Genomic DNA, 16,565 nt, shown 5'->3' with positions numbered 1-16,565 from the left:
AGTCTTAGTCCGGTCACGACGGGCAATTTGCATAAGCTAAAAACTCTGGTTAAAGTGAAACCCTTATAAACGAGAAAAATATCGCGGTCTTTTTTTGGGCTCTCGCTTATCCAGGTTTGATCAATTACTGTTCTAGTCGATATTTTACAACGTCGAACAATAATATATATATATAGCTTTTGATGGCATTTAAAACTAAAGTAATATATAGAAAATTGTCTATATGTGTACCAAATTTCATCAAGATCCGTTAAGCCGTTTTGCAGCCAAAAGCTAAAAAAACATCCACATATCTATCTAAAATTTGCCATTTATAATATCAGCCGATACGAAATTGTCTTATATGAAACTACGCAGTAATTTTAGCTGTAGCGATATGTGATATAATACCTAGTATGTATATGCAATAAAAATCAATACATCCCAGACTCCAGCCGCCATATTGGAAAACATAGATAAATCTAGTATATAGCACGGATCGTATTGATTTTGATGTACGATGGGTGTGGTCGCAACACGAAACGGCACATTTAAAGACTTCGTTTACCTTATTTAAAACATTTTGTTAATAAAAAAAAAAACAAAAAAGGACTATGTACTCTATGACACTCAGTGGAAGATTAGGAATACAATCTTTTAGGCTCTGGGGGTCAAAAATAATTGACATAAATACAAACTCACATACACTATTGATAATATTTCAATGATGATGTTCAACAGTAGGCAGACAAAGGCTGATGATGATACAAAATATATGCGCGCGAAAAACATTAAGAACTTTAAATCTTCAATGGTAGATATAGATTACGAAGAACCTGATCAAAAGCTATTTTTTTTTTTAATTTTTATATCATGAGGTGACAAACGAGTAAGTAGCCACCTGAATACACCGAAATCAAAGAGGGACCGTTACCTATCACTAGGTCTACCCCGATCGCAATTACATTCAGATGCGTCACCTATCTTAAATCGACAGAAGAGGGGACGTACAGAAAGAGGATTTATCCCCTTCTTATGCGTTCTCTTCTCAGTTTTCTTATATCATAAGGTGGCAAACGAGCAAGTGACCACCTGATTCGTTGAAATAATGAAGCGACCACTGCTCAGACTTCCGCAATTGCAGTTGCGTTACCTACCTTTAATTAACCGAGGAGGGGACGCACAGAAAGAGAATATTTTCCCTTCCTATGCGTCCCCTCATCCGACAAATCCCCATACCATTCTCATCCTCTCCTTCTTAAAAAAAGGGTGGGAAGGGAAAGTGGACTAAAATTAGGCCTCTGGCACCACAATCATCAGACGAAACGTGAAATTCGGTGGTGGTCGTGGTATTTCACCGGGCGTGCAACCGATGTTGTTGTTGCTGGCGTCTACCACTGTTAAAAAAAATCCAAATGCGTCAAAACCACTTCCCCTTCTTTCCTTATTAGTAAAGGAGACTAAACTATTTTATAGTTTTATAGAATAGTTTTATTTTATGTACAGAACATAAACTTGTAAATTTGTTCAATGTTAACTACGTCGAATACTTTCCAAGCTTCGCTAAAATGGCATTATAATTTCTACTAGCTGTCGCCCGCAACTCCGTCCGCGCGGAATTAAAAAATCTTAGTTAATAGCCTATGTGTTCTACATCTGCGCAAAATTCATTGAGGATCCATTGAGCCGTTTCGAAGATACCTTCAAACAAACATCCATCCATCTAAACATTCGCATTTATAATATTAGTAAGATTAGGTTTAGATTCAATGAAATAAATTTTTGTTTATAACATTTATTTATTTAAAACAGTAAATGTTAAGTCAATGTATTAGATACAGTTTTTCATTAAACAGTGACAACGTAATCAATGTTTTTTATATTTATATTTTTTATTATCTATACACATTTATAACAGATTAGCTATACATAACAGCTATAGCAATAGCAGCTTTTATAACCATAAAAATAGCACATAACATAAAAGCAGGTTATTTATGAGTAAAATGCAATTTTTCTAACACTGTTTTGCGAAACTTGATTAAATTTTAATTTACTATTTTCACAACATCAAATAGTAATCTACTACATATTTAGATATTGGAATTGAATTGAACATTATCTTAATTAGAAAATAATACAAATATTGAATGTAAATGCATCTGATGTAATTTGTACATGCCACTAACTGGCATACATATTGAAAATATTTGTGTGAATTTACTAATTCTTTGATTTTATGTATATGCTATTGGTGTATCTTAATAAATAAATAAAACATTTAAATACAATTTAAATATGTATATAACAACTATTACATTGAATTTTTTATAATATTTTCACTAAAGTTCCAAGCTTTATGTAATTTTCTGAAAGTATGCTACATAACATTTTAATTACATAAATAGACACAAAAACATTAACACTTATAAATATGTATTTTAATGTAATAAGAATGTTTGAAACATGTTTTTTTTCAATCTAACATTGCAATGGATGGGTTATACATAGGAGAATAAGCCTTGTATTAAACTTTTTTACACTGTATTCAGTATCCACATTTATTCCGGAAACATCCACTCAAAGTCTTGACTAACGGATCGAAATCCAATTCCTGTAAATTCATTTCAGCCTTTCCAAACATTCCAGGGTCAATTGGTAAGACTTTACAAGCCTTGGCCACTTAGACCCTGGAAACTATTATATCAGGAGGGGTCATCATCAGAATCAAGTGATTCACTTGATGAATCACTGGAAGAACTGTCGCTACTGGAATCAGATGAAGAACTATCACCTATGTTAGTGACATCAATGTATGGTGGCTTCTTTAAACCTGGTACCAGTGCGATAGAAGCCAGCTGGCATGCCAATTCATTTTGCAAAACATCGGCCTCTTCCCTCTCTACTAATTTTGCAGCAGCTTCTAATTCATCAAGCTCTAATCCGAGATCTTTTTTCTCTATATCAATATTGGCTATGTTATTACACAGCTCATCCAACTCCTCCTGTCTACACTTCTGCAGGAAAATCAAGTAGTCTTTTACATATAGTTGGTTTAATATGTACCGAGCATCATTCGATGAGTTGAACATGTTATAGATTTCTATAATGCATTTTATGACAAACTTTTTGCCTTTTCTGAATAACGATATCATGTCATCATGGATATTTCTGCATAGATCAAAATTTCTGAATATCGGATAGACTAGAGCTCTTCGGTAACATGCAATCAAAACCTCCTTAGTTTCTTTAAATACACAGAACCAGCTGAAGGTTGCAGATAGCTTGTTGATAGTCCAACTGGATTCTACCGATGCATCGTTTTGGGTTGTACGCTTGTCATAACAGAAGGCATACAAGATATCAACAAGACCGAGCATCACTTGCGTGTATTCACTCTTACTCAACAGGTAACTCTTATTTGGCAAATCTTTTAATAGTGAAATTTCATCATCTGTGAACTCAATACTTTCATTGTTGAAATCCTCTTTATTCCAGAACACTACGCAATTGATATATGGTGCCAGAAGTTCCTCGTCGAAGAAATCAGCTAAGTAATGATCATTGGAAAATTTACGATTTTCATGTTTTATACGGAGATCATTCCGATCCGCGATTGCTACACGATCGGGCTCTTTCAATTCGAAGATGTGTGGAAATTCGGACGCGACATCCCCAAACTCCACACAGACCTTGTTACCAAAGCCGTAAGCATAATTAGTAGTATCATCATCACTCTCTGTGTCTTTATCACTCTGATTGCAAGCCGCACCCTCCTCTTCACCAGTGATACCACTTTCTTCCAACATTTCCACCAAATTAGGATTCATATCTGGTATTTCTCGCGGAGCTAGTAAGCTTGTGATCATATCAAGATTTTCAAAGTGCTCACCAGGATTTACTTTATCAAAGGTAAGGTTAAAGTCGCCTGAATCACAAATGTAGGAGCCTTTAGCATGATCATTCTCAACAATCTTTCCCGGAAGGCGTAGCCGAAGGAAGTAAGGACTTGACACGAACAAGAAATTTTCCCCGTCCACATCGATTTCTGTTTCGCCGATATTCGTGTAGGGCGCATGCACATTGATGTATACGTGATTTTCATCTTGTGACAACTTGAACTTTGGCGTCAGCATTTTATAAATATCATTACTATACTGTAGCACAACGACTTAATATGTTACAATAGTTTTTCACTCATAAATGAAGAAAAACTTGAAGTTTTCATTGGTTTTCGATAGAAAAATAAAACCATGCGAGTATGTTTATATGTTATACACTAGAACAGATTATATAATGAAAACAAAATACGACAGATACAGAGTCGATCAATAACAGTGACTAGTGATTGCCCATAGCTGTTAAAACAGCGTTAACGCTTTTCTCGTTAATTCGATTCAAATTCAAAGTTATCGAATAAAGTTGCATGCATGACATAGGAATGGCATAACTTTCTTCAAAATGCTTTTTCTTTTTAGAGTTTTATTTTTAAATTCCCCCACGCTAAGTTAAATTCTAACTTTAAATGTCCTTGGAACTTAAATAGACGGGCTCATGTTGACAAATGTTGTTTTGTGCGTCTACCCACGCACTAGATTGCTTCGCCTACGTTAATTTTGACTGAATAAGTGTACCTGTGTAGGCAGTAAGTGTACTAAATTTTTGGTCCCTTTTTTAAATTTTGAACCAATTAAATTCGAAAATAAATTTAAATAATTAATGTTCAGTGATAGAGATTTAACGTATTATAGTTTTGGATGCACAGCATATTGCCCTGCTCACCTATCATCTAACTGTCAAAATAAAGTTATTGCGAATTGCGAATAATAGACACATTTGTTGATTGTTTATAAATTCTTTCCTAGTTGCTGTGTTTTAATATTAGTTTAATAATACTGTATCCGAGTAAAGGTCATGCCTGTTGGAAGAAAGCGGTGGAACCTTCATGGTAAGTGTAAATATTCCCGATTCCTTAAAAACTACTGGCTGTAGGAACTAAAAAATACTTCTTATTTATAGAAGTTTATTATTCACATTTTTAATCACAAACATTTGTTATGTTCTTTGACAAATTAAAAGAAAAATTAACTCACGTAGTTAAAAAAGAACCTAGATATTCTTGTTGGCCTTGTCATATTTAAGAAGGTTTGTATTATATATTTAAATTCTGCAATCGCCTTTTAAAGTATCTTAAATTTTATTTCGCTCTATCTCAAAGTACAACAAATCGTAGTTATTACTATTATGTATTATTTAATTATTCTAGATTATGCTTGTATTTTCTTGAGTAATGTTATTAATTTTATTAATAAAAAAAAAAACATTAAAGAGGTTAAATTTAAATTGAAATTATCTTTACTAGCCCTCTCTATATTAAAAAAAAAAATAACTTAATTATAGACAAATTAAAAATCTTAGTAGCCATTGACTTATTTCATTTTACTATTTTTTTACACAAGAAGAAAGAAGAAGAATTGGCTATTAATACTCATCATTTTGAAATAATGCAAAATAGAATTGAGACATTAGTGGTTTTGCATTTTACTAAAGAAAAATTATATTTATAAAAGTAAATAAGCTAAAAACTATTTTTTAAGTTAGTTTTTATCTATGATTGTCTACTTTTGAGAAATCTTAATTCCAGATGGCCCACAAGGCTCATTGAGGCGGTTAAGGAATCAGCTAGCGGAGGATGGATGTGCCGAATCGCAAGTAGTCTTGGCCAAGCAACTTTTAGAAGAAAAATGTGGTAATCATTTTACAATATTTTCAATATTTATAGCCTAACCAAGAATATAAAAATCCTGACCTGAGGGTGTATAAATCAGCTTCTTTATTATAACAGTGGTAGATGTCAGCAACAACAACATCTATTGTACGAATTGGCCGGCTCGCCCGGTGAAATACCACAACCACACAGAAGACAGGCGAGAAGTGGAAGCAATTCCGCATTTCGTCTTATGAATGTGGAGTCGGAGGCCTCATTTTAGTCCTCTTTCCCTTCCCACCCTTTTCTTATAAGGAAAGGATGGGAAGGGGAGTTGGATTTGATGGAAGAGGAGATGCATAGGAAGGTTAAATATTCTCTTTTTAGGTGTCTCCTCCTTTGTCGATTGAGGGTAGGCAATGCATCTGCAATTGCGAATGTCTATGGGCAGCGGTCGTTTCGCCATTTCGGCAAATTCATGTGGCCGCTTGTTCGTTTGCCACCTTATAATATTATATATATAAAAAGAAAATTGTCATATCCACTAAGTGATTAGTTCCACATTTCTCTATGATATGGTGAGGTTTTTTACATTTCTGTTTATTCTATATACATGATAAATAGCTGTCGCCAGCTACTCCCTCTACGAGTATTAAAAAAAAACTTAATAAGTAGCCTACCTGTTCTTCCTGACTATGTTCTACATTTGTGCCAAATTTTATCAAGATCCATTGAGCCGTTCTGAAGATACCTTCAAACAAACATCCATCTAAACATTCGCATTTATAATATTAGTAAGATAATAATTTCTAATTGACAGAACTGGAGGCTGACAAAATTTCAAACTTCAAACAGGCGCTGGAATGGCTTATCTGTGCGACGGAACAAGCGCACCCTGAAGCTAGGAGAATGTTAAGACGGTAAGATTTAAACCCTTTTTTCACCAAGCGATAAGACGCGCGCCGCGAATTTTTCAATGTGTACATTTCCACAGAGGCGATCGCAACTACCTGTAATTATTTTTTAATTACCAGAATTTAATACTCAAAAGTTAATAACAAATTAAAATTAAAAAAAAATCCTGTAAAATAAAAAAAAAATATAAAAATCTGAATGTGTATGGATGGATGTTTGTTACTACGTATTTCCAAAACGACTCAACGGATCTCGATGAAATTTGACATAGATGTAGAACATTTGTTTGTCTTATTGTTGGTTTCTGAGACCAAAAACACAGTATAAAACATACCGAAATCCCATCAGTCATTATCTTTGACATAACAGAAATAACAGTAGAGTTTTAAACTGGAATTTTGGTCTCGGAAACTCACAATAAATGCAACGATTTTGTATGACTCATTAAAATGTTTCTATCTGTTATTAAAAGATAAAATAAAGAAAATAACTCGATACAGTTGATATAATAAATTATACATTTCTTGTGAATCATGTAATTTATATGAATGTTGCAAAGGTATTTTTTTCATTTTATAGGAAATCCAAATAAGAAAAAGTACAGTCGTGAAGGTTTAGCGTTTTCCTTTTAATCCTACTTTAATATTATTAATGCGAAAGTGTACATGGATGGATGGATGAAATTTGGCATAGATGTAGAACATTATCTGGAAGAATAGATAGGTTAATTAGTTTTAAGTTCGCGTTGACGGAATTGAGGGCGACAGCTTGTAATATTATAAATACGAAAGTTGGGATGTTTGTTACAAGGTATCTCCAGAACGGTTCAACAGATCTCGATGAAATTTGGCATAGATGTAGAACATAGTCTGGATAAAGACATAGGCTATAAATTGAGTTTTTTTTTTAATTACGCGTAGGCGTAGTGGAAGGTGATAGCTAGTAAAATATTAAAATTTAATACTGAACTATGCTGTTAAATTCAAGATTCTGAGAATTTATAATTGGTACATTGTACAGGGTTTCGTCAGAAAACATTTCTCTGGTCTAATCAAATTGGTCAATCCTGCGATATTCGATTTTAAATGGGAATCAAATTTAATTCTTCGGCTATACTTTATGAAACTTCTTAGTGGCCACGTCAGTAAAGCCATTAAATAATTAAAAAAAATATAACGTCATTTTGGATGAGGTATTTTTAACGTGCAAAATTCCGTAAGAGTACAAAAATTTAACAGACGACGTGAAATATTTCGAGTACCGAATGATATGAGGTAATGCGTATTGTTGAACGATTGTCATTCCGTTTGTACGTAAACATTAAACATTGCGTTCCGATGCATTATTACCATCAAGGGCTCAGTGTGGCAAAGATACATTTAACATCTCATATCCATAGTCGGGGCATAACGAAACAAATCATACGCTCAAAAAACTAATTTGGTAGAGTTTCGGTTCTCTAGTTTGACGCTTGACAGATATCGTTACTGATTATAAGCGATTATGCTAAAAATATTTGAAGGAAAGTGCTCGTAATGTCCAATCTATAAGCAGTGATTGTAATCTCTTTGGTGTGGAAAGGTTTTGTTGGTGTGCACGTTTACACTTGTTGTTAAACATGCCGATGTACGATATACCTGAATTCGAAGATTGGAAAATAAAGTGGGATAGAGTGAGACTCGAATTGCATAGACTTATGTAAGTTATTTATGAAATCTTACTAATATTATAAATGCGAATGTTCAGATGGATGGATAGATGGATGGATGTTTGAAGGTATCTTCGAAACGGATAAACCGATATTGATGAAATTTGCACCATAAGTAGTCTGGAAGAACACATAGGTTACTTATTAAGTTTTTTTTAAATCCCGCGCGGACGGAGTCGCGGCTGATAGCTAGTGTTATTTTAAAAATTACATTGTGTTTGCTAGACTACAGTCGAACCTGAATAAGCGAGATTCATTGTCCGATCCCGACGGACTACCTCCATAAGCGAGGAATTCTGGCTTGAGGGAAAGCTCTATGAGCGAGAAAAATATCGCGGTCGCCTAGATTTTTGTTTATACAAGTTCTACTGTACATAAGTGTAAATGTTTAACAATTAAAACGGATGTATCAGTTTCCACGGGACGTATGAGAGTCTATGTATGGATGCAGAAGTGAAAGAGGTGTGCCAGAAGTGTTTAAAGGCAATCCGTAATTTTTCTTCCGATTTACGATAGTAATGTTTCTGGAGTTGTGGAATAGATCAAATCTAGAAATACGTTTCATAGATAGAATGCTAAAATATGTATTAAAAAATATTTTAAAAAAATAATAGAAAAGAACTCACTGCTGTAATTTATCATAAGCAAGCTGTGCAAAAAAGAGTAACGGACCAAGAATTTATTGATTTCGTTTTTTTTTTACAAAATAAAAAACAATGCCAAGACATTGAATCGAAATTGTCATGAGTGACAATACGAGTAAATAATGATGCTCTTTCTATAACGTAGTGACACCTTATGACTTGTCATGGCCTTGGCCACTTTTTTCTCAGGTCACATAAACTAACATAAATCTCGGAATGTTGCATCTTTCATGACGAAGCGGTCTAATCATAACTAGTCATGATTTATGGTTTAAGAAATCTTTATTTTCCTTAATTAGAATCGAAATTACAATTCACTCACTTAAGGCTACAAGAATTGTTTTATTTATTTTTGTTTGCAGGTGTATACTATGTTTGTTATATATTTTTTCCCCAGGTGTTGTTTTCCAATATGCTATGTTAAATCAGATGTACGTGCTTGTTTCTTAACGTGGTATAATCTCATGACTAGTCATGATTTGCAGGTGTATACGCAGTGGGGTGATAGACGAGGACAGTGCAGCGATAGTTCGCGCCAAGTCATGCCTCGCCGCCAGTCGGCAGGAGATCGTAGCGCGGAAAGCGGCAAGGGATCTGTTTGCTAGGTGAGTTTGTTAAGTAAAATTAGACATTTAAAATAAATAGTTTCTGTGTGTTGAAAAAAAACAATTGAAAAAGTATTAAAATAGTAACTTTGTATCTAGGTTTTTGATATGATATGATATGACGATATGTTTTATACAAAGATTTTGGTCTCGGAAACCCACGGTAAGCAAATTGTAAAAAAAATATCGGTGAACTGCATATTGAATGAATTTATTAAAATCGGCACAAAGTGTAGGTAGATGTAAATTTCTTTTGATATGCGTAAACAATTAACAAAAGAAGATGTTCACGTCTTGAATGATTTGATTGTTTATTTGTATCGAATAGGCTCAGAAACTACTGAAGCGAGTTGAAAAATTCTTTCAATGTTGCAAAGCTACATTATGTCCTAATTTTAGTCCTCTTCCCCTTCACAATCATTTCTTATTAGAAAAGATTGGGAAGGTGAAGTGGATTTGGCGGAGGAGGGGACGCATAGGAAGGAGAAATATCCTCTTTCTGTGTACCCCCTTCTCCGTTGATTAAAGGTAGGCAACGCATCTGCATTTGCGGATGTCTATGGGGGACGGTCGCCTCGCTATTTCGGCGAATTCAGGTGACCGTTTGCTCGTTTGTCACCTTTTCATATAAAAAAATCTCCGGTTGACATAGGTTATATTTATTACTAGATTTTTTTAATTCCACGCAGACAAAGTCACAGGCAATTACTATAATATAGTAAACTGGTGCGTCGGTGGCTCAGGGGTTAAGCATTTGACTTGCAATCTACAGGTCCTGGGTTCGATTCCCGCCATGTACCAATGTGTTTTTCGATTTACATATATACATCTGACGTTCTTACGATGAAGGAAACATCGTGATGCTGCACATATCTGAGAAGAAATTCAATGATATGTGTGAAGTCAACCCGCACTGAGCTGTGGTTGACTATGGCTTAGTCACCTCTAACTTGGGGTAGGCTCCGAGCCCCTCAGTGGGGACGTATAGTGAGCTGATGAAGATGCTGATGATAGTAAACTTATTTATCTTCAATGTTCTAATTATTACATGATAGATGTTATTAATTTGCAGTTTATCAAATGGGGAGCAGTACATAACGACGGCACAGCTGGAGCGCCGCATCCGGGAGATCTGTACCACCACGTTAAAGAAGGATGAAGAAGATAGTGATACTGCTGATGAAGACACACAAGGTATATTACCATCTCACTTCTTCTCTTTGCAATGAAAGACATAGCAATAGTCTAATACATATTTTACACTTAAAATTCATTTAAATGGAAACCATTAATTTGAACAAGAGTATAAGAAAGTTAGTTAAAGATATGTTTCTTTTATATTAAACTCTACCTTCACAGATAACAAACTATTATAGATTATCATCATTAAATCATTATTCCTTAAGGTCCGTTCACACAGAATTGCGTATTCTATAAGGTTGGATCCGAGCACTGTTTAAACCTGATCCTCTCAGAGTCGGACGGATCCGCTCGCCAAGTTCGAATGAGCACACAAACGGATCCGATTGATTGCGCGGATGGTCATTAGGCAACCACGTCGGCTCTTTTTATTATTTTCCCCAAACAGATTACGCTTGCTTTTAATAAAAAGACGGGAGAAATAAAATTAAACCTTATTTCAATAGATTAAAGCACAATATTCTCTATATATAAAAAAGAAAGTTATTTTTGTTACACTATAACTCAAGAACGGTTTAACCTATTTGGCTGAAAATTAGTGGACAGGTTGCTTAAAACCAGAAGACGGACATAGGATAATTTTTATCACGTTTCTTCCCGCACGAACGGAGTCGCAGGCAAAATCTAGTTTGCGATGAAAATCGCCCCGGTCTGTGTGAACGGATCCTTATCCTATTGTTACGTGCTAGGGTTTGAAGGAGTTCGTAACACTATTTTACGTGGAGTTCATCAGTTTTTCATTCTCCAGATCAATTTGTTCTTCATTTTGGTCTTCACTACTTTTTTAATCAACTTTCTCAGATGAAGCGTGTGCTTTGGATGGAGAACAGGCTTTAGAACCTTCAATATTTGAAGCTGGAGATCAGATACATGTCAATGGTACTATAAGAACTGCACAATCTGATGAAGGTAACATTTCCACTGCATAAAAACTTGTTTTAAAACATGTCTTTTGATATTTTAATTGGGTTAAAAAGTGTTTTTTTAAAGACCTTTTATAATTTACCTTTTTTTCAGATTATCACGAGGAAGTTGATCATAGATATATTCGTAACTTGACAGTTGACAATTTAGTGTCAGCTGCTGTAGATTACTGTCAAGGAGAGTTACCTCTAGTCAGTTACGAATTGACACTAACTGACCCTAACATTAAGGCCTTAGACCATATCCCATTGTTTCAGCAAGCGTTTTTACATCCAATAGTTTTCATACAAGTTATGTATCTTAAATTACTTTTTTACTTCGGTACTTTCTCATTTAGGCTCTCAAATATAGAATTATCATTCCTTTTGGTAGCTTATTTATCAACTAATACTGAAAATGTATACCATTTGGTTACATTAATATTATATTATGTTAGTTTCGTATCTATGGTCATTAGTACATTTAAAATGTTACTCGCTAAAAGACAGTTTATCGATTTCAGAAAGTGGTCCGGTTTATTTTTAAGATATAGCGACGGTAATTTACAAACTGACGAATCTGAAAATTTATTTGTTAGAAATAATTTGTATCCGTTTGTACAATTTTTTATCTCATTACTTGTTAATCTTTTCCTATATCCGTTTATTTCGACACAATGGGTTCCGTTTTCGGAATTCTGCGTCCTCTCTTTCTGTCTCATGTTTCTCACTCTCTTCTCATTCGGTACGAATGGTAATCTCTATCCGGATGTATTAGCTTTAGTTTCTTTCGGAATTAATGTTTTAGCTAAATATCCTTACGAAAAAGATACAGTTGTACATCAAGGTTGGAGATTTCTGGATTTACATATATCCAATTATCCATCTTATATATTAGGGAATAGTATTGAATTTTGCTTGAATTCAAGAGTGTTTTTTTCTTTATTAATTCCTATTATTCTATTATCAATGGCTAAAAGGAGTGATTGGCAAGGTTTCTTTAAATATACCCTCCCACATTGTGTTACGTTAAGTTGGTTACAAATGTTCATAACATGTTCTCATGGATGTACAACATATGGTCTAATAAGAGGTACTTTGGCTTTGGTCTGTTCGTTCCTATTTCTACCTTTGTTAGGAGTTATTACTGTCACTTTGCCTATATTCGCATTTCTACAATATATAACTCTATCCAGATTGTTCTATACTGTATCTATATTGGTAGGTTTTGGTATAATTTTATTGGTAACTTGCGTATTAGCGAAGTCTGAAGCTACTAAGAAATTTGTGACACCATTACAGGTATGTACTTTTTTGATTATATTTTATTTATTATATATCAATATTTTTATTTATTTATCAAGGTGACAAACGAGCGAACGGCCACCTGGATTCGCCGCAATAGCGAGGCGACCGTTGCCCATAGACATCCGCAAATGCAGATGCATTCCCTACCTTTAGTCAACGGAGAAGGGGACGCACAGAAAGAGGATATTTCTCCTTTATATGCGTCCCCTCTTCCACCAAATCCACTTCCCCTTCTTATCCTTTCCTATTAAGAAAGGATGGGAAGGGAAATAGGACTAAATCTAGTCCTCCGGTACCACACTCATCAGACTGTACGTTGAATTACTTCTACTTCACGCCTGTCTTCTGTAAGGTCGTGGTATATTAAAGTAAATTTAATTAAACATTATTTAATATTTCTATTTACCTCATTTGAGTAACGAGCGTAGTTATTATTTAATTAATACTTTTATACACATTATTTTTTTTTTCCCCGCCTTTATGAATAATGAAGTTGTCATTCCAATCGTATTGTACCTTAATAGTGTGGTATTCAGTTGGGTTTTTTAGATTTTTTCTTTGTACTTGTTTTAGCTGACCATTGGACTGTTCACACTTCTATATCTAAGTAATCAGATAATAGGTGATATACAGGATGATGGATTTCCATCCGGACTTATAGAATTAATAGGTGAAGATAAATCAAGTATAAAAAATCTATTAAAAAATGAATTTATAACAGATTATGAAGATAATAATTACCAGATTACATGGGATGATTATTACAGTCAATGTAATACGCCATCTTGGATAGAAACCAATATGGCCGACGCTCAAATCAGATGTTCTATTTTGAATGGCGCTCACGTTAATTGGGAGGGATATATTAGTGAAGTTAAATTGATAAATGTAAAAAATCAATTTAATGATTTTGCTGCTTGGTTGCCGAGTTTTTTACAAGAATATTTCAAATGTTATTACGGTGAAGAGTATAGTAATTTCTGTCAGGATACAAATAGAGCGGACTCTGTTGGCGGATGTGAGTTTGTGAAGAGTGTTGCCAGACAGAGCGGCAAAATTTGCCATTTGAATAATTTGAATGAGTAAGTATTTTTTTTATCTTTATACAGGATGTTCGGGAAAGACGTGTACAATGAAGTACTATAGATTAATGTTTAGGCGCTTGAAGCCTTCATAGTTTATTAATTACTACACATTTATTCAATTATCTTAAAAAGTCTAAACTATAATTTTTTTTAGAACATACTTTTGGTGTTAAGTCAACAGGGGGCTTGAAAAAACAAATATAGTCCATCATATTTTTTCAACCGCCTATACATTAGTTCCTTTTTTTTTGTATATAGAAAATTGTTTTTAAAAAAAATTTGTTCTCAGTTGAAATCTTAATTTGGCAAACGGTTTTATCACAAAACAATATTTTCTAAATAAAATGCAAGCTTTAAATTTCATACCAATGGTTAAATAATACTTTCGACCCCTTCATCGATTCAATCAAAGTACCAATAGTACAACGGAGTACTTCAGATTCCGTTGTACACATTTTTTCCGGACATCCTGTGTTACCATTTAAGGATTGAATATGAATTGTAAAATTAAATATTTTATTTATAGGTACAGTCATGAAATAAAATTAATAATGGAGGCTAGTGGTGGTTTATTAAAACGACATGCGGACATTTCAATTAAATTTGATCATTATTTTAGTAATTATACTCGTTTATTACGAGCGGATGATAAAATACGTTTTAAAGGGATTTTAATGAATGATCATAATTTGTATACAATCGGTTCAAAAGATATTAAAATTCAAGGTTACGAAATAAATTGTATCGAATGTAAAAATACTAGAGAAGCCATAACTGCTCCAAGACCAACTGTATCCAAATTGAATAAATTCATTAAAACTATATTAAATGATTGTATAGTTTCAACTAAATATATATTAAATTTCCTTTTAAATCCCGTTATAGTTTTCAAATGAGATTTTGTGTTGCCATATTTAAATTAAGTATGACATTTCGTATATTTTCGCGTTCGTGTAATTTCCAAAAAAATTTTTTTTTAATTAGTTTTTTTTTGCTTTCCAAATATGTTTTACAATGATTTGTTAGTTTTGTGGCATTTTATTTGAGTTTAATTTCATGTCATTGCGATGTTTTTTGTAAGAAAATTAAACTTGAAGAATCGCTGGCAGTGAATGTGTTTGAGCTAATTTGGATTAAATCATAACTAAGGAAAAATTCATTCTTTTCATTTAAATGTGTTTTGTTTATAAACAAAAATCTTTGTTATCCAAAATGGAAAATTAAGGTAAAAGAAAAATCAAATATGTATTTTTTGGTAATAAATGAAATTTATTGGTATTATATTGTATTTATCATATTTTTGAGTTTGTTCAAAAATTTTGTCGATTTTTTTTCCTAATAATATTGTATAAATGAAATTGATATTTTTCGAAATAACTAAAAAGGACAAACATAAAACAAATTCTTCATAATTATCAAACTCTTTGTAATAAGATTAAAAATGGCAACACTTATAAGTATTAATTTTTGCCAATGAAATGCTCGTCATCTCTGTCTAAAAACGGAGATAATAATGTGATTTTTGTGGCATTACGGCAGAAAACCAACAACCAAAAAATTTCCACCAAATTCATAAATAACGGGTGTTTTTAATACAGTGTTAATATGTTTAAAAAAAAACAATTATGGTGGTTAAAAACTGTATTGTTATAAAAAAATCAGATTTCAAATATTTTTGACATTTCGTTATAATTTTTTCCCTCCAATTTCCTCTCGCTGTCATACTCATTCCTTTTGTTATAATTTTGGCCTTAATATTTTACAATAACTATAGCACTCAAAATAGTTCAAGTGTTCTCACTTTTGGATATATGTTATATTTCTTGTAATTATTTGCCATATTTTTGATGATTTCTCAAACTATATTGAAGATAAAAAAAGTTATTTCAAATATTATACATTGACTTGACGATATTTTTTATCAAATTAATATCAGATTGTTACTGATTTTTAGATCTTAATTTAAGTTCTATTATTCTTGAGTGTTTTTTTCTATCATTTGACATATTTTTTTTTCATTTCATTTTTTTCATTGACAAAAAAGAGTTGTCTATGGACTGATTGTTTTAAAGATTGATTGTTGTTAAAATTTAAAGCAATAAACGTATTATTCGATTTTTAAATTGCTTTTTGTGTATAATTCGGTGAACTAGGAAAAAATTATGATGCAAATTTGCTATAGCCATTTATAGGATATATTTTTGTCGTAAAATGTTTACTAGAGCTTTAGAAAAACAGAGACATTCTAAAGTTCGGTTTTCTTTTTAATAACATTCAAGTCATATCATGTTTTAATTTTAAAAAAATGTGTCCTTAGTTAACTGTTGTTAGAATCTCATGTAAATATCCTAACAAAAAAAACGAAACTTTACTAAAGATCTATAACCGTAGAATTTTTCTGCTTTGATCAAAGGTAATGAAAGGAACAATGGTCTGTCCTCGGCGATATTTCCAAACAGCTACGACTTAGGGTCCTTTAAGAAGCGACTTCACCATCTCAAAGGTCGGCAAC

The 16,565-nt window shown here is 33.0% G+C and overlaps 2 protein-coding genes across 3 annotated transcripts; one reads left to right on the top strand and one right to left on the bottom strand.

The window, feature by feature from the left end:
- Nucleotides 1-2,435: 2,435 nt before the first annotated feature.
- On the bottom strand, nucleotides 2,436-4,262 carry LOC106717360 (protein SHQ1 homolog). The gene has a single exon (XM_014511217.2). It carries the CDS (start codon nucleotides 4,113-4,115, stop codon nucleotides 2,685-2,687), a length of 1,431 nt encoding a protein of 476 aa, XP_014366703.2. The 5' UTR covers nucleotides 4,116-4,262; the 3' UTR covers nucleotides 2,436-2,684.
- A 264-nt stretch (nucleotides 4,263-4,526) lies between these two features.
- On the top strand, nucleotides 4,527-14,949 carry LOC106717359 (wolframin). Of its 2 annotated transcripts, XM_014511215.2 has the most exons (10): nucleotides 4,527-4,624; nucleotides 4,891-4,927; nucleotides 5,624-5,728; nucleotides 6,507-6,606; nucleotides 9,439-9,558; nucleotides 10,631-10,752; nucleotides 11,560-11,667; nucleotides 11,776-12,962; nucleotides 13,542-14,050; nucleotides 14,580-14,949. In XM_014511215.2, exons 2-10 carry the CDS (start codon nucleotides 4,894-4,896, stop codon nucleotides 14,947-14,949), a joined length of 2,655 nt encoding a protein of 884 aa, XP_014366701.2. In that variant the 5' UTR covers nucleotides 4,527-4,624; nucleotides 4,891-4,893. The 2 variants fall into 2 exon arrangements, with proteins under 2 accessions (XP_014366701.2, XP_014366702.2); XM_014511216.2 differs by lacking the exon at nucleotides 4,527-4,624 and having other exon boundaries at nucleotides 4,694-4,927; nucleotides 5,627-5,728.
- Nucleotides 14,950-16,565: the final 1,616 nt, after the last annotated feature.

The sequence above is a fragment of the Papilio machaon genome, chromosome 24 (genome assembly GCF_912999745.1).
Source record: "Papilio machaon chromosome 24, ilPapMach1.1, whole genome shotgun sequence".
Taxonomy (NCBI): domain Eukaryota; kingdom Metazoa; phylum Arthropoda; class Insecta; order Lepidoptera; family Papilionidae; genus Papilio; species Papilio machaon.
Note: the sequence above shows the minus strand (reverse complement) of the source record. Positions and strands in the feature narration are given on the sequence as shown.